Genomic DNA, 22,471 nt, shown 5'->3' with positions numbered 1-22,471 from the left:
TTATTTTTCTGGGCTCCAAAATCACTGCAGATGGTGACTGCAGCCATGAAATTTAAAGACGCTTACTCCTTGGAAGGAAAGTTATGACAAACCTAGACAGCATATTAAAAAGCAGAGATATTACTTTGCCAACAAAGGTCTGTCCAGTCAAGGTAATGGTTTTTTCAGTAGTCACGTATGGATGTGGGAGTTGGACGGTGAAGAAAGCTGAGCGCCGAAGAGTTGATGCTTTTGAACTGTGGTGTTGGAGAAGACTCTTGAGAGTCCCTTGGACTGCAAGGAGATCCAACCAGTCCATCCTAAAGGAGATCAGGGCTGGGTGTTCATTGGAAGGACTGATGCTGAAGCTGAAACTCCAGTACTTTGGCCACCTCATGCGAAGAGTTCACTTGTTGGAAAAGACCCTGATGCTGGGAGGGGTTGGGGGGCAGGAGGAGAAGGGGATGACAGAGGATGAGATGACTGGATGGCGTCACCCACTCGATGGACATGAGTCTGAGTGAACTCCGGGAGTTGGTGATGGACACGGAGGCCTGGCATGCTGTGATTCATGGGGTTGCAAAGAGTTGGACAGGACTGAGCGACTGAACTGAACTGAATACTGTCTTAAGTGCTGTAGCAAGGTAAATCTTTTTTTTTTATTTCATTTTATTTTTAAACTTTACATAATTGTATTAGTTTTGCCAAATATCAAAATGAATCTGCCACAGGTATACATATGTTCCCCATCCTGAACCCTCCTCCCTCCTCCCTCCCCATTCCATCCCTCTGGGTCATCCCAGTGCACCAGCCCCTAGCATCCAGTATTGTGCATCGAACTTGGACTGGCAACTCGTTTCATACATGATATTTTACATGTTTCAATGCCATTCTCCCAAAGTTTCCCACCCTCTTCCTCTCTCACAGAGTCCATAAGACTGTTCTATACATCAGTGTCTCTTTTGCTGTCTCGTACACAGGGTTATTGTTACCATCTTTCTAAATTCCATATATATGCGTTAGTATACTGTATTGGTGTTTTTCTTTCTGGCTTACTTCACTCTGTATAATCGGCTCCAGTTTCATCCACCTCATTAGAACTGATTCAAATGTATTCTTTTTAATGGCTGAGTAATACTCCATTGTGTATATGTACCACAGCTTTCTTATCCATTCATCTGCTGATGGACATCTAGCTTGCTTCCATGTCCTGGCTATTATAAACAGTGCTGCGATGAACATTGGGGTACACGTGTCTCTTTCCCTTCTGGTTTCCTCAGTGTGTATGCCCAGCAGTGGGATTGCTGGATCATAAGGCAGGTCTATTTCCAGTTTTTTAAGGAATCTCCACACTGTTCTCCATAGTGGCTGTACTAGTTTGCATTCCCACCAACAGTGTAAGAGGGTTCCCTTTTCTCCACACCCTCTCCAGCATTTATTACTTGTAGACTTTTGAATCGCAGCCATTCTGACTGGTGTGAAATGGTACCTCATAGTGGTTTTGATTTGCATTTCTCTGATAATGAGTGATGTTGAGCATCTTTTCATGTGTTTGTGAGCCATCTGTATGTCTTCTTTGGAGAAATGTCTATTTAGTTCTTTGGCCCATTTTTTGATTGGGTCATTTATTTTTCTGGAGTTGAGCTGTAGGAGTTGCTTGTATATTCTCGAGATTAGTTGTTTGTCAGTTGCTTCATTTGCTATTATCTTCTCCCATTCTGAAGGCTGTCTTTTCACCTTGCTAATAGTTTCCTTTGATGTGCAGAAGCTTTTAAGGTTAATTAGGTCCCATTTGTTTATTTTTGCTTTTATTTCCAATATTCTGGGAGGTGGGTCATAGAGGATCCTGCTGTGATGTATGTCAGAGAGTGTTTTGCCTATGTTCTCCTCTAGGAGTTTTATAGTTTCTGGTCTTACGTTTAGATCTTTAATCCATTTTGAGTTTATTTTTGTGTATGGTGTTAGAAAGTGTTCTAGTTTCATTCTTTTTTTTTTTTCTAATTTAATTTTATTTTTAAACGTTACATAACTGTAAGTGGTTGACCAGATTTCCCAGCACCACTTGTTAAAGAGATTGTCTTTAATCCATTGTATATTCTTGCCTCCTTTGTCAAAGATAAGGTGTCCATATGTGCGTGGATTTATCTCTGGGCTTTCTATTTTGTTCCATTGATCTATATTTCTGTCTTTGTGCCAGTACCATACTGTCTTGATAACTGTGGCTTTGTAGTAGAGCCTGAAGTCAGGTAGGTTCTAGCTCTGTGAAGAATGCTGTTGGTAGCTTGATGGGGATTGCATTGAATCTATAGATTTCTTTGGGTAGTATACTCATTTTCACTATATTGATTCTTCCAATCCATGAACATGGTATATTTCTCCATCTGTTAGTGTCCTCTTTGATTTCTTTCACCAGTGTTTTTTAGTTTTCTATATATAGGTCTTTAGTTTCTTTAGGTAGATATATTCCTAAGTATTTTATTCTTTCCGTTGCAATGGTGAATGGAATTGTTTCCTTAATTTCTCTTTCTGTTTTCTCATTATTAGTGTATAGGAATGCAAGTGATTTCTGTGTGTTGATTTTATACCCTGCAACTTTACTATAGTCATTGATTAGTTCTAGTAATTTTCTGGTAGAGTCTTTAGGGTTTTCTATGTAGAGGATCATGTCATCTGCAAACAGTGAGAGCTTTACTTCTTCTTTTCCAATTTGGATTCCTTTTATTTCTTTTTCTGCTCTGATTGCTGTGGCCAAAACTTCCAAAACTATGTTGAATAGTAATGGTGAAAGTGGGCACCCTTGTCTCGTTCCTGACTTTAGAGGAAATGCTTTCAATTTTTCACCATTGAGGATAATGTTTGCTGTGGGTTTGTCATATATAGCTTTTATTATGTTGAGGTATGTTCCTTCTATTCCTGCTTTCTGGAGAGTTTTGATCATAAATGGATGTTGAATTGTCAAAGGCTTTCTCTGCATCTATTGAGATAATCATATGGTTCTTATTTTTCAATTTGTTAATGTGGTGTATTACATTGATTGATTTGCGGATATTGAAGAATCCTTGCATCCCTGGGATAAAGCCCACTTGGTCATGGTGTATGATGTTTTTAATGTGTTGTTGGATTCTGATTGCTAGAATTTTGTTAAGGATTTTTGCATCTATGTTCATCAGTGATATTGGCCTGTAGTTTTCTTTTTTTGTGGGATCTTTGTCAGGTTTTGGTATTAGGGTGATGGTGGCCTTGTAGAATGAGTTTGGAAGTTTACCATCCTCTGCAATTTTCTGGAAGAGCTTGAGCAGGATAGGTGTTAGCTCTTCTCTAAATTTTTGGTAGAATTCAGCTGTGAAGCCGTCTGGACCTGGGCTTTTGTTTGCTGGAAGATTTTTGATTACAGTTTCCATTTCCGTGCTTGTGATGGGTCTGTTAAGATTTTCTATTTCTTCCTGATCGAGTTTTGGAAAGTTGTACTTTTCTAAGAATTTGTCCATTTCTTCCACGTTGTCCATTTTATTGGCATATAATTGTTGATAGTACTCTCTTATGATCCTTTGTATTTCTGTGTTGTCTGTTGTGATCTCTCCATTTTCATTTCTAATTTTATTGATTTGATTTTTCTCCCTTTGTTTCTTGATGAGTCTGGCTAATGGTTTGTCAATTTTATTTATCCTTTTAAAAAACCAGCTTTTGGTTTTGTTGATTTTGGCTATGATCTCTTTTGTTTCTTCTGCATTTATTTCTGCTCTAAGTTTTAAGATTTCTTTCCTTCTACTAACCCTGGGGTTCTTCATTTCTTCCTTTTCTAGTTGCTTTAGGTGTAGAGTTAGGTTATTTATTTGACTTTTTTCTTGTTTCTTGAGGTGTGCCTGTATTGCTATGAACCTTCCCCTTAGGACTGCTTTTACCGTGTCCCACAGGTTTTGGGTTGTTGTGTTTTCATTTTCATTCGTTTCTATGCAAATTTTGATTTCTTTTTTGATTTCTTCTGTGATTTGTTGGTTATTCAGCAGCATGTTGTTCAGCCTCCATATGTTGGAATTTTTAATAGTTTTTCTCTTGTAATTGAGATCTAATCTTACTGCATTGTGGTCAGAAAAGATGCTTGGAATGATTTCTATTTTTTTGAATTTACCAAGGCTAGCTTTATGGCCCAGGATGTGATCTATCCTGGAGAAGGTTCCATGTGCGCTTGAGAAAAAGGTGAAATTCATTGTTTTGGGATGAAATGTCCTATAGATATCAATTAGGTCTAACTGGTCTATTGTATCGTTTAAAGTTTGTGTTTCCTTGTTAATTTTCTGTTTAGTTGATCTATCCATAGGTGTGAGTGGGGTATTAAAGTCTCCCACTATTATTGTGTTGTTGTTAATTTCTCCTTTCATACTTGTTAGCATTTGTCTTACATACTGCGGTGCTCCCGTGTTGGGTGCATATATATTTATAATTGTTATATCATCTTCTTGGATTGATCCTTTGATCATTATGTAGTGACCATCTTTGTCTCTTTTCACAGTCTTTGTTTTAAAGTCTATTTTATCTGATATGAGTATTGCTACTCCTGCTTTCTTTTGGTCCCTATTTGCATGGAAAATCTTTTTCCAGCCTTTCACTTTCAGTCTGTATGTGTCCCCTGTTTTGAGGTGGGTCTCTTGTAGACAACATATGTAGGGGTCTTGTGTAGCAAGGTAAATCTTAAAATAGTATAGTTTTTCATGAAAATTATTTTAGCTACTCTTGGTTCTTTGGATTTTCATATCAGTTTTAGAATCATCTTGTCAGTCTTTGCAAAATGGCTGCTGGGATATTGATCAGGATTTGATTGATTAGTATTGACATCTTAATGGTATTGTGTTTTCCAGTCTGAGTACATGATATCTCTATTTAGGTCTTTAATATCTTTTTAGCAATACTTTGAGGTATTTTTAGGTAGAGTTCTTGTTCATCTTTCATTGAGTCTCTGCCGTAGATATTTGATTTTTTTCATGTCTTAAGAGTGATATGTAAAAAAAAAAATACTAATTTCCCAAGTGTTTCCTTGGTGTGTGTGTGTATATGCAGATGATTTTTGTATACTGACCTTGAATTCCACAACTTCATAAATTCATTAGTTTTAGTACTTTGTAGATTTGTTTGGACATATTATGTACATAATCAGGCCATTGGTGAAAGAAGATGGTTTTATTTCTTTCCAGTCTGTGTGCTTATTTCTTTTTATTGTCTGACTAGGGCCATCAGAAGTTATATTTGAATTATTAGATTAATTCTGAACTAAAAGTTGACCTTTCTGGTTCTAATAGTAAATATAATCTTTACAATTGACTGTATCATAATGGAATTGAAGGAGGGAGGTTGGAGTGTTATTTTTCAATCAAGGTAAATTATCTTAAGTTTGTTCTGCATACAGAATCTGGATGTCCTTTATGTCGAATACAACCAAATCCACCTTGAGATAGCTGTTTGGTAAGGTTGACAGTCTTGGTACCTAGAATGCAGGAGTAGGATCAAATGATGTTTCTTTGTATCATTTTTAAAAACTTAGGTTTTTTTTAATAAATATATTTTCTTTAAAATTTTTTATTTTACTTGTTTAATACAAAAAATTGTTTTGGCTGTGCTACGAGGCATGCAAGGTCTTAGTTCCCTGATCAGGGCTTGAACATGTGCCCCCTGCAGTGGAAAATGCCAAGTCTTAACCACTGGACCACCAGGCAAGTCTACTTTTGTCTCATTTTAAAATAATATTTCATAATGTCATTTGTAGCAACATGGGTGGATCTAGAGATTATCATACTAGGTGAAGCAAATCAGAAAGAGAAAGGCAAATACCATATGATATCACTTACATGTGGAATCTAAAATATGACACAAATGAACTTATATATGAAACAGAAACAGTCTCAAAGGCATAGAAAACAGACTTGTGGTTGCCAAGGGGGAGGGGAGGTAGGAGAGGGCAGGTACAGACTATTGTATATAGAATGGATAAAGAGCAAGGTCCTATTATATAGCACAGGTAACTGTATTCAATATCCTGTAATAAACCATAATGGAATAGAGTATGAAAAAGAATATATAACTGAATCACTTTGCTATACATCAGAAGCTAACACATTGTAAACCAAGTACATTTCAATTTAAAGAAAAAAAAAAAAAAACCCAAAATTTTTTTTCAGCTTTTTTGCAAGCTTGAAATGGAACTTATCTCTTGTTTTCTGGACTTCTCCCCTTACCTTAGTTTTAGATTTCACTGCTTTATAGTGTGCTTTCTTCCTAGCAAACCAAGTTCTTATGTGTATCATTATTTCTTATTGCAGTTTGAGACTTTTGGTTTAGGTTATAGGTATCTTAATTTAACATCAGTACTTTGGCCACCTCATGCGAAGAGTTGACTCATTGGAAAAGACTCTGATGCTGGGAGGGATTGGGGGCAGGAGGAGAAGGGGACGACAGAGGATGAGATGGCTGGATGGCATCACTGACTCGATGGACGTGAGTCTGGGTGAACTCTGGGAGATGGTGATGGACAGGGAGGCCTGGCGTGCTGCGATTCATGGGGTCGCAAAGAGTCGGACAGAACTAAGTGACTGAACTGAACTGAACCTCAGTTTAAGAAATGTAACATATAAAAAAAATCCTAGATTTTGATATGTAGCACGTTATTTGTTCAGTCACTCAGTTGTGTCTGATTCTTTGCGACCCCATGGACTGCAGCACATCAGGCTTCCCTGTCTTTCACCAACTCCTAGAGCTTGCTCAAACTCCTGTCTGTTGAGTCGGTCATGCCATCCAGTGATCTCACTCTCTGTCATCCCCTTCTCCTGCCTTCAGACTTCCCCAGCATGGGGGTCTTTTCTAATGAGTTGGCTCTTCCCATCAGGTGGCCAGAGTATTGGAGTTTCAGCTTCAGCATCAGTCCTTCCAATGAATATTCAGGATTGATTTCCTTCAGGATGGACTAGTTTGATCTCCTTGCAGTTCCAAGGACTCTCAAGAGTCTTCTTCAACACCACAGTTCAAAAGCATCAATTCTTTGGCGCTCAGCTTTCTTTATAGTCCAACTCTCACATTCATACGTGACTACTGGGAAAACCATAACTTTGACTATACGGACCTCTGTTGGCAAAGTAATATCTCTGCTTTTTAATATGCTGTCTAGGTTGGTCGTAGCTTTTCTTTCAAGGAGCATGCGTCTTTTAATTTCATGGCTGCAATCTCCATCTGCAGTAATTTTGGAGCTCAAGAAAATAAAGTCTGTCACTGTTTCCATTGTTTTCCCATCTCTTTGCCATGAAGTGATGGGACCACATGCCATGATCTTAGTTTTTTGAATGTTGAGTTTTAAGCCAACTTTTTCACTCTTCTCTCTCACCTTCATCAAGAGGCTCTGTATTTCCTCTTCATTTTCTGCCATACTGTTCATGTGGTTCTCAAGGCAAGAATACTGAAATGGTTTGCCATTCCCTTCTCCAGTGGAGCACGTTTTGTCAGAACTCTTCACCATCACCCATCCATCTTGGGTGGCCCTACACGGCATGGCTCATAGTTTCATTAAATTAGACAAGGTTGTGATCCATGTGATCAGTTTGGTTAGTTTTCTGTGATATGTAGGATACATGGTGGTTATTCTCATCACAAAAAGATTCAGAATTTTATATGCCTTTCCAAGAATACATAAAACTGCTGGATGTTATATGATAGGTATAGTCCAAACAACACTTTTATTTTTATTTATTCATTTTTTTACTTTACAATATTGTATTGGTTTTGCCATACATCTGCAGGATACAAACAACACTTTTAAAAACTCAGTGACTCACAGAATCATTCCTCACAGTTTCTTATCTAGTTTGGGGCTCTCTGTACTTGGAAGTTGCTGAGTTGGTATTTCTGCCTCTTGGTGGTGCTATGCTGTAATGACTATAGACTTCTCCAGTGGAAAGAACAGCAATGGGAGACTAGAAGCTTTGTGAGAAAAATCCTTTTTTATGATTATATTATGTAAGTAAGGGCGCTGTTTGAAACTTTTAATTAAAATGTTTTCCAATCACGTTGATATTTAAATGAAAATATTTGAATGCCAGAGCTCGATAAAGAAACTCACAGAACCTGTTAAGCAAATAAATGCTACAGATATCATACCACTTAAAGTGATTTTACAGATTTGCTTGTTTCTGAAGCAATTTCTGATCTCCCAGTAATGCTGTGTACTACATAGTGATATTATTAGATTTGAGATTTTTATAATATTTTATTCTCATGTATTTTTTCTAATTTTTAAAATTTATGAAACCATTATTTAACCATTTTCTGTTAAAAGATACTCAGATTCTGCTGTTGGTAGAGAGAGTTGGGTTTTGTTTTGGTTTTTTTTTGGTATGTGAAGAGGCATGGGGTTTACTATATATTCATTATTTTATATAGAGACTCATCTTACCAAAATTGCTTCATTACTTGAAAATTACAATTTCGTTAGTCACTTGATAGTTAATTTTCTAGGGAAATTTTCTTTTTAAAGGACCACTGTGATAAATCACTTATAAATAATTTCCTCTTGGTTTATTCACTTGTATGTTTTTCCTTTTCCCTTTTGGGGAGGATAAATACAGGATCAAGTTTTTAGATTAAGAGGCAGAAAAAGGGAAAAAAGATCTGTGGTTAAAAAACTAATGGTAACTATTGAATATGTTATGGTGGATGTTTTTTCTTTTTTTGTTTTTCTGTGAAATACAGGGTATATTTACTTCTGGGACATGGGAAGAGAAATCAGATGAGATCTCCTTTGCAGACTTCAAGTTCTCAGTCACTCATCATTATCTTGTACAAGAATCCACTGATAAAGAAGCAAAGGATGAAGTACTAGAAGGTAAGTTTTCACTACATATTTTTAAACTCTTGTAAGAGTGATTTTAACTTTAAATTATGAATTTAGTTCACTTAATTAAATAGTATTCTCTGGAGATTTTTACATATGCACAGTTATTTCACCACACCTGAAATAGAGTATGATCTTTGCAGAGTAATTATCACAGCAACATTCATTTTTAAATTAGTTAAATCATTTATTTGTAGAGTGCCTAACATGTGCTAGGGCTTCCCTCATAGCTCAGTCAGTAAATCAACTACCTGCAATGCAGGAGACCCAGGTTCGATTCCTGGGTTGGGAAGATCCCCCGGAGAAGGAAATGGCGACCCACTCCAGTATTCTTGTCTGGAGAATACCATGGACAGAGAGGAACCTGGCGGGCTATAGTCCCTGGGGTCACAAGAGTTGGACACGACTAACCAAACATGTGCTAGGTTCTGTGCAAAGTCCAATTGAGAAAATGTACATTTCAGTAGGGGAGTTAAAGTCTGTAGGTAAGTAACAATAATAAAAGGTAAAAAGTGATAAATGCTATCCCAAAGCACAAGTTTTACTGGAGTTCAGAGGAGAAAAGATCAGTTTTAATCCAGAGAGATCAGAGAAGGTGTTACGGAGAATTAAGTAACTAAGCTGGGCTTTGAAGAATTTTTGAAAGTTGTTTATTGATTAGTCAGTGTTGGCTTTGTATATGCCCTAGACTTTGGAGGCAGATCAAGTGGATTAAAATTCTGGTTTTTCTCCTTACTGATTACTTGACCTTTCTAAGCTTGACTGATCTCATTTGTAAAATGAAGTAATACTACCTGGAGGGTAAGTGGGAAGATTTAATAAGATACTGTACATAAGTGTGTATCTCACCATTACTAATGTTATCAGCCTCTTGTACAAGCATTGCAGTTAGTATTCAAGCTAGCAAACATCCTTTGCCACTTAATAAAGGATTCTGAGAGTTTTATTTCTTCCCCTTACAAAATTGCAAAGGTAATTTTAATTTATATTATCAGTCATTTTATTTATTTATATTTTTATTGATGTATAATTGCTTTACAATGTTGTGTTAGTTTATGCTGTACAACAAAGTGAATCAGCTACATGTATACATATATCCCTTCCCTCTTGAACCTCCTCCCCACCGCCATCCCACCCCCTAGACCGTCACAGCATGGAGCTGAGCTCCCTGTGCTATATAGCAGCTTCCCACTAGCTATTTTACACCTGATGGTGAATATCTGTCAGTCATACTCTCCCAGTTTGTCACACATATATTACCAGTTATTTTAAGAGAAGAATACATGTTAAAATAGTCTTTTTAAAATATAATAATCTCATAATTTATTACTAACTTGAAATATAATTTCTAATTCTGAATTAATATTTTAATTTTATTAAATTTTGCATTTCCTATTGAAATAAAGTACCTGTTTCAGTACCTGGCCCAATGTTAGATGGTGCTTACAGTTGTTAATAGGTCACATTATCCAAAATCTTTGTTCTGAGATCTGCTAGTATAAAATAGTGAGTGATCAAGGTATTAAAAAGTGTGAATTTTGAATCTGGTCAAATACTCTTTTTCATTCACTCAGAAAATAAGTATGTACAATGAGTGTTCCAAGTTTTGATGGTCAAAATAGATTATCATTTCTAAGTGTAAGCCTGAAATATTTTGTACCTTTTCTTATGTAGGAATAAAATTATATTACCTTTTCTATAGTATATATTATTTTCACAAAACAATTAGGTAGCATCTGCATTTAGATTCATAAACTAGGATAGATAATTTGACTATGTATATACATGGATAAGACAATTATACAACAAAATAAAATAAATCAGAATATGGGTATGTATACTTTAAGAATAAGGGGAAGAGGGAAATACACATAGCTGGTGGAAGCCTAGTAATAGCCTAGCGATTTCGGGGTCCAGCATTCTGCTGATTAATGATGGAAACTGTTCAAGGTATAGAAATCTTGGGTGTTGTTAATTTGTAGAGAAAACATACATCAGGGAAAAGCTATTGTAATAAGGAGGCTTAGAATCAGTGTTTCTGAGATAGACAAAGGAGACTGGAATGATGAGAGATAATGAATTTAAGATAGTTAAGGCATTATTGCTGCATATGTGTATATATTTGGGAGTTTTAATTTGGTTGTGATCGAAGCTGTAACTAATGGTAGAAGTTAGAAGCAAATCATCAGCTCAGTTAATTTGGAGATACACATTTAAAACTATATTATCAGAGGTCAGAAGATTTGAGTACTGATTATTTGAGTTGCTTATTGCTTTAGTTAAGTAGAGCATCAAGTTATTAGTATTCTCCTATTTATTCTTTTTACAGATTAACAAAATATAGATTTGCTAAGCAAGTATAGCTGTATAGCAAAAGGAAGTATTTTTATGAACATTTTTTTATGCTTTGAACTTACTGTGTATTTTCAAGTATAAATACTACTCATTGATGTTAGTATCTTATTACAGATTGTAATGCAAGTACTTCCAGATATATGGGTTATAAAGGAGAAAAAGCTTAGTGGTTTTACAAGAATATTTAAGATGGCCAGAGATGAACAAAGGCTAGCTATGGGAGGTGATATAGAATTGACAGACTCTATATATAAATTTTGAAGAAAAGTAAAGACCAAGGGCATGCCAAGAAGAACAAAAAAAAAACACAAAGCTTTCTAGTAAGGAATGAAGAATTGTTTGAGTCATGATTTAGAAAAATGGAAAATACTATAAACATGGGAATGAGATATATATATATGTATATATATATATTTTTTATAGACTGGCTTTTCTTTTTTTTTTTTTTTTTAAGAAAAGAGAGAGCGAGAGGGAGATATCAGTGTCCTTCTAAAGTTTATCTTTAGCCCTAGATGTGAATCCTTAAGCAATGGCAAAACTACATGGACTAGCAAGACGTGTTATAGAATATCTTTAAATTATATGATGAAATTCTGCCTTAGAATGAATGTACTCACTTGTTCATTATCAAATGTTTCTGTAGATGTTATTCCACAATCTATGCAAGATTTGCTGTGTATGAATAATGACTTTCCTCCCAGAGCACATTGCCTGGTAAGATGGTAAGTATACATTTTACACAAATAACTTTTAGAATGTATGTCAGGGAGGCCCCCAGACTGCCTGCAAGATAGATGATTTGCTGGGAATTTGCACAGGACTCAGCATGTGTTGATAGTTGCTCTTACTGCTAGGATTTCTTACAGTGACAAAATGCAAAGCAGAATCAGCAAAGGGGAAAAGTGCCTGAGGCAAAGTCTGGAGGAAGTGCAGGTGTTTAAGAGTTCTTTCCTAATGGAGTCACACAGGGCATACTGAATTCCCTTAGCCACAAGTTGTGACAATACATATGAAATGTTGTCTACCAGAGAAACTTGTTTGTAGAAGCTCAGCTCTCTCAGGTTTTTAACTAGTGACATGTCACGTTAGGTACCTTCTGACTGCAACATAAGAAAATTTCAGACTCCTAGAAGGAAAGCAGGTAAACCTGCTGTTTAAACCATGTTGTTTGTACAATTTAGGCACAATAACTTTATTGGTTAGGATAAATGATGTGACCCCTCCCCAAATCCAAGTACCCAAACCCAAATATCAACCAGGCCTTGCAAGTAGGCTTTTCTGAGGGTAGCAGTCACAGGGTTGTTATCTCTCTTTTGCACAGTAGTCATAGTCCAGGTTGTACTTAACTATGATTCTGATGACTAGCATAGAACAATTAAATATAGAAAGCTGCATATATATTGTTGAAAATCGAATTGACATAGAATATTGATCTCAGTTATAACATCAAAACTCAATTGTGTCTTAGTTATAAATGTGGTGTGTTAATTTAAGATTATCACATTTAAAAAGTCTTGTAATCTCTCTGAAGTTCTTTTAATTTTTTTTCATTTATTCACAGCATTTCTTTATTTTGGAGATGTTAGTGTTAAAACATACTGCCACCAAAATGGCCCAAGCATAAGTATATGGTCAAAAAAGAAGACCTAGTTAAAGGAAATTTGTATATTGGTTTTAATTTACTCTATTGGCCTGAGTCAGTCTTTTGATTTTTTTTTTTTAAATTAAAGAATTTCTAAGGAAGGGGAAGAATGATAATCTGTGTTTCATTCCATTGTGATTATATCAAGTAGATTATGTGACACATAAAATTATTTGCATATGCAATAAACTGGATAATGTTTCATAAATAGTCCCATCATTTATTATTATTATTTATTTTGCTGTGCAAGGTCTTTGTTGCTGTGCAGGATTTCCCTAGTTGCTGTGAGGAGAAGCTACTCTGTAGTTGCAATGTGTGGACTTCTTACTGCCATGGCTTCTCTTATTGTGGAGCACAGACTCTGGGTCACGTGGGCTTTGGTAGCTGTGGCTAACTGGCTCTAGAGCACAGTCTCAGTAGTGGTGGTACATGGGCTTAGTTGCTCTGTGGCATGTGGGCTCTTTCTGGACCAGGGATTGAACCCCTGTCTCCTGCATTGGCAGGCAAATTCTTTACCACTGAGCCACCAGGGAAGTCCCCATCCTGATTCTCTTATCTTTTAGAATATAAATACATACATTTAATATGACAAAATATATCAGAAGGCAGCATGGTGTCGTAGAGTTTGCATTTACATTCATTCATTCAGCATTAATTGATCTACTGTTTGGCCAGGCAGTGAATTAGACAAACTAATATTTAATTTCTAGCTCAGGTACCTATTACCTCAGAAACTTTGGGCAAAACTTAATTTTGCTGATTTGGTTTCTAAGTTGGTGAAGTCAAAATAATAAATAATATGTACCTTTGAGAGTATTTGTGAGGATTTAATAAGATAATAACACATTATATATATATCAAAATTACAATGCTGTTATATAATTTCTGTTCAGCTTTTTAATATTTCAAAAAAGTATACTGACACATAGTCCATGGTTTAATATTCATTGAGTGAATTCATGAAATCTTTCTTTGTGTTAGATTAATGAATCACTTGTTAGTGATTTGTTTATATGTTAATGAAAATCACTTGTTTTTTAATGTTCCCATTTTTATAAAATTTTATTCTAGAAATTAACATATAGTAAGTTGGACTTTTTTTTGATGTTCACTGAACTTTAACACATATGTTGTTCATTTGCTAAGTTGTGTCCAACTCTTTGCCGAACTGAAGCACGCCAGACATCCCTGTCCTTCCTTATCTCCCAGAGTTTGGTCAAGCTTATGTCCATTGAGTCTGTGGTGCAATCTAACCATTTCATCCTCTGCTGCCCCTTTCTCTTGCCTTCAGTCTTACCCAGAATCAGGGTCTTTTCCAGTGAGTAGGCTCTTCGCATCAGGTAACCAAAGTATTGGAACTTCAGCTTCAGTATCAGTCACTCCAATGAATCTTTAGGGTTGATTTTCTTTAGGATTGACTGGTTTGATCTCCTTGCAATCGAAAAGACTCTTAAGAGTCTTCTCCAGCACCACAATTTGAAGGCATCAGTTCTTCAGCTCTCAGCCTTCTTTATGGTCCCATTCTCATATGCATATGTGACTACTGGAAAAACCATAGCTTTGGCTATACAGACCTTTGTTGGCAAATGATGTCTCTGCTTTTTAATACATTGTCTAGGTTTTTCATAGCTTTTCTTCCAAGGAGCAAGTATCTTTTAATTTTGTGGCTACACTCACTCTGCAGTAATTTTGGAGCCTAAGGAAACAAAACCCATCACCGTTTGCAGTTTTTTCCCATCTGTTTGCCATGAGGTGATGGGACCAGATGCCATGATATTCATTTTTTAAATATTGAGTTTTAAGGTAGCGTTTTCACTCTCCTTTTTTACCCTCAACAAGAAGCTCCTTATCTCCTCTTTGCTTTCTGCCATTAGAGTGAAAATAATGGTACCATGTACATTCCCTGGTGGCTCAGATGGTAAAGAATCTGCCTGCAATACAGGAAACCCAGGTTCAATCTCTGGCTCAGGAAGACCCCTGGAGAAGAGAATGGCTACTCAATCCAGTATTCTTGCCTGGAAAATCCCATGAACAGGGGAGCCTAAAGGGCTACAGTACATAGGGTTGCAAAAAGTCAGACATAACTGAGCGACTAATACTTCCAGGTTTTTCTTTTTCATGTGCATTTGTATACAAGTTTTTAAAAATATTTACTTATTTGGCTGTGTTGAATCTTAGTTGCAGTACTTGGAATCTTTTTTGTGTTTTACAGTATATAGGCTCCAGAGTGTGTGGGCCTGGGGGCATGTGAGATCTTAGTTCCCCAATCAGGAATTGAACCAATGTCCCCTGCATTGCAGGGTGGATTCTTAGTTACTGGACCACCAGGGAAGTCCCCTATAGTTTTTAAAGCTGGTACCACAGAGTATAGGATAGTTCTGTAACCTCCCCCAAACTCTTCTCCATCCTAATATTTGGCAGTCACTAACATGGAACAACAGACTGGTTCCAAATAGGAAAAGGAGTACGTCAAGGCTGTATATTGTCACTCTGCTTATTTAACTTATATGCAGAGTACATCATGAGAAACGCTGGGCTGGAAGAAGCACAAGCTGGAATCAGGATTGCCGGGAGAAATATCAATAACCTCAGATATGCAGATGACACCACTCTTATGGCAGAAAGTGAAGAGGAACTAAAAAAGCCTCTTGATGAAAGTGAAAGAGGAGAGTGAAAAAGTTGGCTTAAAGCTCAACATTCAGAAAACGAAGATCATGGCATCTGGTCCCATCACTTCATGGGAAATAGATGGGGAAAAATAGATGGGGAAACAGTGGAAACGGTGTCAGACTTTCTTTTTTTGGGCTCCAAAATCACTGCAGATGGTGACTGCAGCCATGAAATTAAAAGACGCTTACTCCTTGGAAGGAAAGTTATGACCAACCTAGATAGCATATTCAAAAGCAGAGACATTACTTTGTCAAAAAAGGTCTGTCTAGTCAAGGCTCTGGTTTTTCCTGTGGTCATGTATGGATGTGCGAGTTGGACTGTGAAGAAGGCTGAGCAGCGAAGAATTGATGCCTTTGAACTGTGGTGTTGGAGAAGACTCTTGAGATTCCCTTGGACTGCAAGGAGATCCAACCAGTCCATTCTGAAGGAGATCAGCCCTGGGATTTCTTTGGAAGGAATAATGCTAAAGCTGAAACTCCAGTACTTTGGCCACCTCATGCAAAGAGTTGACTCATTGGAAAAGACTCTGATGCTGGGAGGGATTGGGGGCAGGAGGAGAAGGGGACGACAGAGGATGAGATGGCTGGATGGCATCACTGACTCAATGGACGTGAGTCTGAGTGAACTCTGGGAGTTGGTGATAGACAGGGAGGCCTGGTATGCTGCGATTCATGGGGTCGCAAAGAGTCGGACACGACTGAGCGACTGAACTGAACTGAACTGAACATGTTCTTAGTCACTGTAAGTTTTGACCTTTCAGGAGTTTCATAGAGATGGAATCAAATAGTAACCATATGAGACTGTCTTCTTTCTTTCACTCAGCATAATACTTTTGAGATCATTTGAAATAATTTTGTATCAGTGGTTTGTTCCTTTCTATTAGTAGTATTCTACTGTAGGGATATACCATAGTTTGTTTACTCATTCCCCTGTTGAGGGATAATAGATTTATTTCTTGGATTGGACATTTATGAGTAGAGCTGCTGTAAATATTTTTGTGTAGATCTTTTATATGAAAATATATTTTTAGATTACTTGGGTAAGTACCTAGGGTGTGATTAAGTCACATGGAAGCCAGTCACATGCTAAGTGTATATTTAACTTTATGTGAAACAGCCAAACTGATTTCCAAAGTGATATACCATTTTGCATTTCCACTAACAACATATGAGAGTTTCAGTTACTCTGTATCCACAATAGCACTTGGTGTCAGTTTTTTTAGTTTTAGCTATTCTAACAGATGTGTTGTTAGAATGAGAATATCTCATCCTAATTTTAATTTTGAATATCTTTTGTGTGTTTTTTGCCATGAATATACTCTGTGGTGAAGTGTCTGCAAGTCTTTTGCCCACTTTTTAATTGAGTTGTTTTCTTACTGTTGTGTTTTGAGAGTTTTTAAATATATTCTAAATACAAATATTTTCTCTAGACAGTAGTTTATCTTTTCATTCTCTTACTAGTGTCTTTTCCAGAATAAAGTTTTTAAAATTTGATGCAGTTTGGTTTATCAGTTTTTTACATTATGAGTCATGCTTTTGGTGCCATGTCTGAGAACACTTGCATGAGGTCAGAAAGCTTTCTCCTAATTAAAAAATATATGTATATAAACTTTAAAAAATTTATGGTTTATTTTAGGTTTATAGAAAAGTTATAGAGATAGTTACAGACTCTTCCAAGATATCCTTCTCTCAATTTTCCCTGTTGTTAGTTTATATTATTATGATATGTGTGTCAAAACTGAAAAGCCAACATTGGTACATTAGTTAAAACATTAGTACATTGTTGTTGTTCAGTCTCTAAGTCATGTCTGACTCTTTGCAACTCCATGGACTACAGCACGCCAGGTACTTAGTAAAATTTTATTTAACTAGTTTTTCCACTAACATCCATTTTCTATTCAAAGATCTAGTCTGGGATACTGCATTACATTTAGTTATCATATCACTTTAGATTGTTCAGTCTACATTCCTGTGAAAATTTCTCAGTCTTTCCTCATTTTTGATCACTTGGAGCTTTGAGGGGTACTAGTAAGGAATTTTGTAGAATCTTGTTCAGTTGGAGAGATTTAAAAATTAAAAAAAAAATTTTTTTTTCCTAAACTTTTTATTTTGTATTGCTGCTAAGTCACTTCAGTCATGTTCGACTCTGTGCGACCCCATAGACGGCAGCCCACCAGGCTCTGCCTTCCCTGGGATTCTCCAGGCAAGAACACTGGAGTGGGTCGCCATTTCCTTCTTCAATGCATGAAAGTGAAATGTGAAAGTGAAGTCACTCAGTCGTGTCCGACTCTTAGTGACCCCATGGGCTGCAGCCTACCAGGCTCCTCCATCCATGGGATTTTCCAGGCAAGAGTACTGGAGTGGGGTGCCATTGCCTTCTCCATATTGAGGTATAGCCAATTAACAATATTGTGGTAGTTTGAGGAAAGCAACAAAAGAGCTCAATTTTAACATGTATCCGTTAAAATATTTTTTTGAAGTAAAAAAAAATTTATGGTTACATTTGGGTTATGACTTTGGAAAGAAGATCATAATGGTGAAGTACCTCTTTATTATATATCAGAAGGTCATATTATCATCATGATTTAGTCACTAGTGACATTAACTTTGATTACATGGCCAATTCTTTGTTTTATCCTAAAAGTTTTACCTTTTATATTTAGAGCTTTTATCCATTTCAAGTTGATTTTTGTATAATATTCTTTTCTTGCTTGTGGATGTTTAGTTGTCCCAACAGCATTTGTTGAAGAGTTTCCTTCCTTCATAGACTTACTTATACAACTTTATCAAAGATCGCTGGCCACGTTTGTGTGGGTTTGTTTCTGCATGCTCTTGGTTTTATAAGTGTTTACATTAAATAGTCCCTTTCCTTTTCCTTTTAAAAAATTTTTTTCAAATTTGTTTTGGCTATTCTAGCTCCTTTGCTTTTCTGTTTACATTTTAGGGTTGGTATGTATCTACAAAAAGTGTCATTGGGAGTTTTATTGGAATTGCCTAGAGTCTGTAGATTATTTTGGTGGAGAATTGATATGTTTATATGCTGGGTCTTCCACTTTATGGTCACAATTGGTCTCCAGTTATTTAGGTCTTCTTTAATTTCAGCATATCAGATCAGATCAGATCAGTCGCTCAGTCGTGTCCGACTCTTTGTGACCCCATGAATCACAGCACGCCAGGCCGTCTAGTCAAGGCTATGGTTTTTCCTGTGGTCATGTATGGATGTGAGAGTTGGACTGTGAAGAAGGCTGAGTGACGAAGAATTGATGCTTTTGAACTGTGGTGTTGGAGAAGACTCTTGAGAGTCCCTTGGACTGCAAGGAGATCCAACCAGTCCATTCTGAAGGAGATCAGCCCTGGGATTTCTTTGGAAGGAATGATGCTAAAGCTGAAACTCCAGTACTTTGGCCACCTCATGCGAAGAGTTGACTCATTGGAAAAGACCCTGATGCTGGGAAAAGACCCTGGGGGCAGGAGAAGGGGACAACACAGGATGAGATGGTTGGATGGCATCACTGACTCAATGGACATGGGTTTGGGTAGACTCTGGCAGTTGGTGATGGACAGGGAGGCCTGGTGTGCTGCGGTTCATGGGATTGCAAAGAGTTGGACACGACTGAGCGACTGAACTGAACTAAAAGTTAATAAAGCAGACCCCCCAAATTTGAAGTATAATGCAAAATATTTATACTATACATAGACAATGAGTAAAGATTGTCAGAATGAGAAAAACCTAATATATGATTAATCAAACTTACAAAAATAGAACATTTATGTCAAATGCTGAGTTTTGATGGTTCAAGTTTGTCAATCTATTTCTATTTTGTTATCTCCTAGTTTCAGTTTTTATATCAAATATCTGCCAGGTTAGCATTAACCCTATTTAACTTTTTAAAAAGTATTTTGTAAAACTAGTCTTAAAAGTATGTGGGCATGATGTTAATGAACCTGAATGTGTGTCCGCACAGCAAAGCCAATTTACTGATACCGAGTTGTGATGAAGGAAAGTACAGTGTTATTGCAGGTCACCAGACAATGAGAATGGGAAACTCATGATCAAAAGACCCAGCTTCGTGATAGCTTTCAGGGAAGGGTTTTCAAGGGCATTGTGAGGGAGGGGGCCGCGTGGTCCATGATCAGCTTGTGCTCAGCTCTTGGGTTGGTTGGCGTCAAGGTAAAATTTGGCACGTCATCAGTTTTCTGGCTCCAGTCAGTTTGGAGCACGCTTCGTGCTTGCTGTCAGCAGTTTTCATCTGGTGGGGTCTGGTTTCTGTAAAAACAACTTAGGAATATGTGTCAGACCTTTATATTTTTCAAGGAACTGGGAGTTGGATGACTCTACTATGTGGTTGATTTATAATCTGAATTGTTACCTTTCCCAGCCCAACCTCTTTTGGTTTCTACATGTTCACATATCCTGATAATTAATGCTTGAGCCAGCCTTTAGAGACCCAGGGGAGGTCTGGGAGATGAAAATAAAAGCCTCTTACTTCAAAAGACAGGGACACAGGCACTTGGTTACAGTTTCATGATCAAGTTTTATAGTTTAGGCAAGGTGGTGGTTTAGTTTTGTCTGACTCTTGTGACCCCATGGACTATAGCCTGCCAGGCTCCTCTGTTCATGGGATTCTCCAGGCAGGAATACTGGAGTGGGTTGCCATTTCCTTCTCCAGGGGATCTTTCCCACCCAGGAATCGAACCTGTGTCTCCTGCATTGCAGGCAGATTCTTTACCAACTGAGCTATGAGGGAATCTTAATAATGTGACTTATTGGCTGCTTCTCTCTGCCTCCTTTTATACATATCCTTTAAATACCTTCTAATGGCTAATCCTGAAACCCTCATTAGAAATTTAGTCCCTTGACTAATTGCTATTTATTTTTTTAAAAAAAGTCATAGAAATGATACAAACATTAATTTTAGCAGACATTTATGTCCAAATGTAAATTTATGAACTCTTTTGTGAGCAGAGGGTGTGGTAGGTAGGTTCATAAGTCCTGTTAATATTAGTCCACATACATAGTTACAGAATTTTCTTTTGTGATGAGAACTTTTAAGATTTTTAAGATTTATTCTCTTAGCAACTTTCAGATGCACAGTACAGTATTATTAACTATAGTCACCATGCTGTACATTACACCCCCATAATTTACCTCCTTTATAACTGGAGATTTGTATCTTTTGGTCTCTCCACCATTTCTGCCACCTCACACACCACCTCTGGCAGCCACCAATCTGTTGTCTCTGTCTAGGAGCTTGGTGCGTTTTTGTTTGTTTTTATTCCATATGTAAGTGAGATCCTATTTCGTCTTTCTCTGTCTGACTTGTTTCACTTAGCATAATGTCCTCACGTCCGTGCATGTTGTTGCACGTGGTAAGGTTTCAGTTTTTTCTATGACAGGATAATAATCTGTTGTGTGTATGCATGCGTGCTTAGTCGCTTCAGTCGTATCTGACTCTATGTGACCCTGTGGACTGTAGCCCACCAGGCTCCTCTGTCTGCATATACGTACACCACATTTCTTCATTCATTGACCCATTAATGGATACTTAAGTTGTTTCCATATCTTGGCTTTTGTAATTGGTGCTACAGTGTTCATGGGGGCACATAACTTTTTGAATTAGTGTTTTCATTTTCTTTAGATAAATACCCAGAAATAGAATTGCTGGGTCATAAGGTAGTTCCATTTAAAATTTTTTTGAAGACACTTTCATAGTTTTTCCTCCTGGCTGCACCAGTCTATATCCCCACCAACAGTGTTTGAGAGTTCCCTTTTTTCCCTGCATTCTTGCCAATAGTTTTTCTTTTCTTTTTGATGATCATCACTCTAAAAGATATAAGGTTATATGTCATTGTTGTTTTTATTTGTATTTCCCTAATGATTAGTGATGTTTAGCATCTTTCCATGTAGCTGTTGACCACCTGTATGCATTGATCTTTTAAAGATAATAGTGACAGGGAAAATACATTTGAAATCAAAGAAGAGAGCATATTTAACAGAGGTGATGGGGTGGTATTTGAGATAAATCTTCAAAAAAAAAAAAAGAATCTATTGATGTTCCATGATGACTGTTGAGTAGGGAAAACATTCCAGGTAGTGGAAACAAATACATTGAGGACTGACTTTTATTGCAGATAAATAGGAAGCAGTTCACTTTGGCTTATTTCTTGTGAACAGGAGTATACACAGGCACAATTTTATGTGTATGGAGGGGGAGGAGTTAGTTTGGCAACAGCTATCAATTGGCAACAGCTATCAGTGTTAAAGATGTTCAAGATGTTCTTTTAGCTAGCAACTTCTAAGAATTTGTCCCACAGTTATACCCTGTAGGAATTGTTGCAGTGTTGTTGCAGTAGCGTAAAGCTGGAAACAAAGTACTGACCAGTAGGGGAGATGAGCCTTTGAAAAGAAGGTACAGGAAGTATGTTAATCTAATCTTTTTTGAGGATAGGATGGGTCAATGGACAGATGGAACAGTTTTGGAAGAATGACCAAGAACTATTGACAACGGTTTCTCTCTAGTTCCTGGGGATACCAAGGCAAATAAGTGCTTTTGTTTTCTTTCTTCCAAGGATATTAAGAAAAGAAAGAAAAAAACTGTATGTAAATAGATTTAGAGCCTAAAATTCACAGCTCTGGGTTCTTTGCGATATTTGATGCTACTTCTACATAACTAATTTTGATTTCAGGGGTAGGAGGGTGGAGGAGACGTGAGAAGATGAAATAAACTTTTGTCATCTAAACAGTAAACAGATTATGATTGGATTTAAAAAAATTAAATCTTTTTTGCTGCTGTTTTGGGGAATTTCTTGAGACTGTTCATAGAAAGAAGTATTCATAACTGTAGAGTTAAAATAGGCAAATGAGTAATGCCTTTTATAAATTTATATTAAAAATATTGTTAAATAAAAACACAACAGGGAGTGAATAGGACAGGAATTTTCAGGAGGCAAGATTAC

At 36.8% G+C, this 22,471-nt stretch overlaps 1 protein-coding gene across 1 annotated transcript in view; it reads left to right on the top strand.

Moving 5' to 3' along the window:
- Nucleotides 1-22,471, top strand: part of RAB3GAP1 (RAB3 GTPase activating protein catalytic subunit 1) — a 219,026-nt gene that overhangs the window by 143,701 nt on the left and 52,854 nt on the right. Inside the window, exons 5-6 of the mRNA XM_055572747.1 lie at nt 8,707-8,839; nt 11,847-11,925. Coding sequence (XP_055428722.1) covers nt 8,707-8,839; nt 11,847-11,925 — 212 coding nt within the window. The remainder of the gene's footprint in view (nt 1-8,706; nt 8,840-11,846; nt 11,926-22,471) is intronic.

The sequence above is a fragment of the Bubalus kerabau genome, chromosome 3, assembly GCF_029407905.1.
Source record: "Bubalus kerabau isolate K-KA32 ecotype Philippines breed swamp buffalo chromosome 3, PCC_UOA_SB_1v2, whole genome shotgun sequence".
NCBI classification, from domain to species: Eukaryota; Metazoa; Chordata; class Mammalia; order Artiodactyla; family Bovidae; genus Bubalus; species Bubalus kerabau.
Note: the sequence above shows the minus strand (reverse complement) of the source record. Positions and strands in the feature narration are given on the sequence as shown.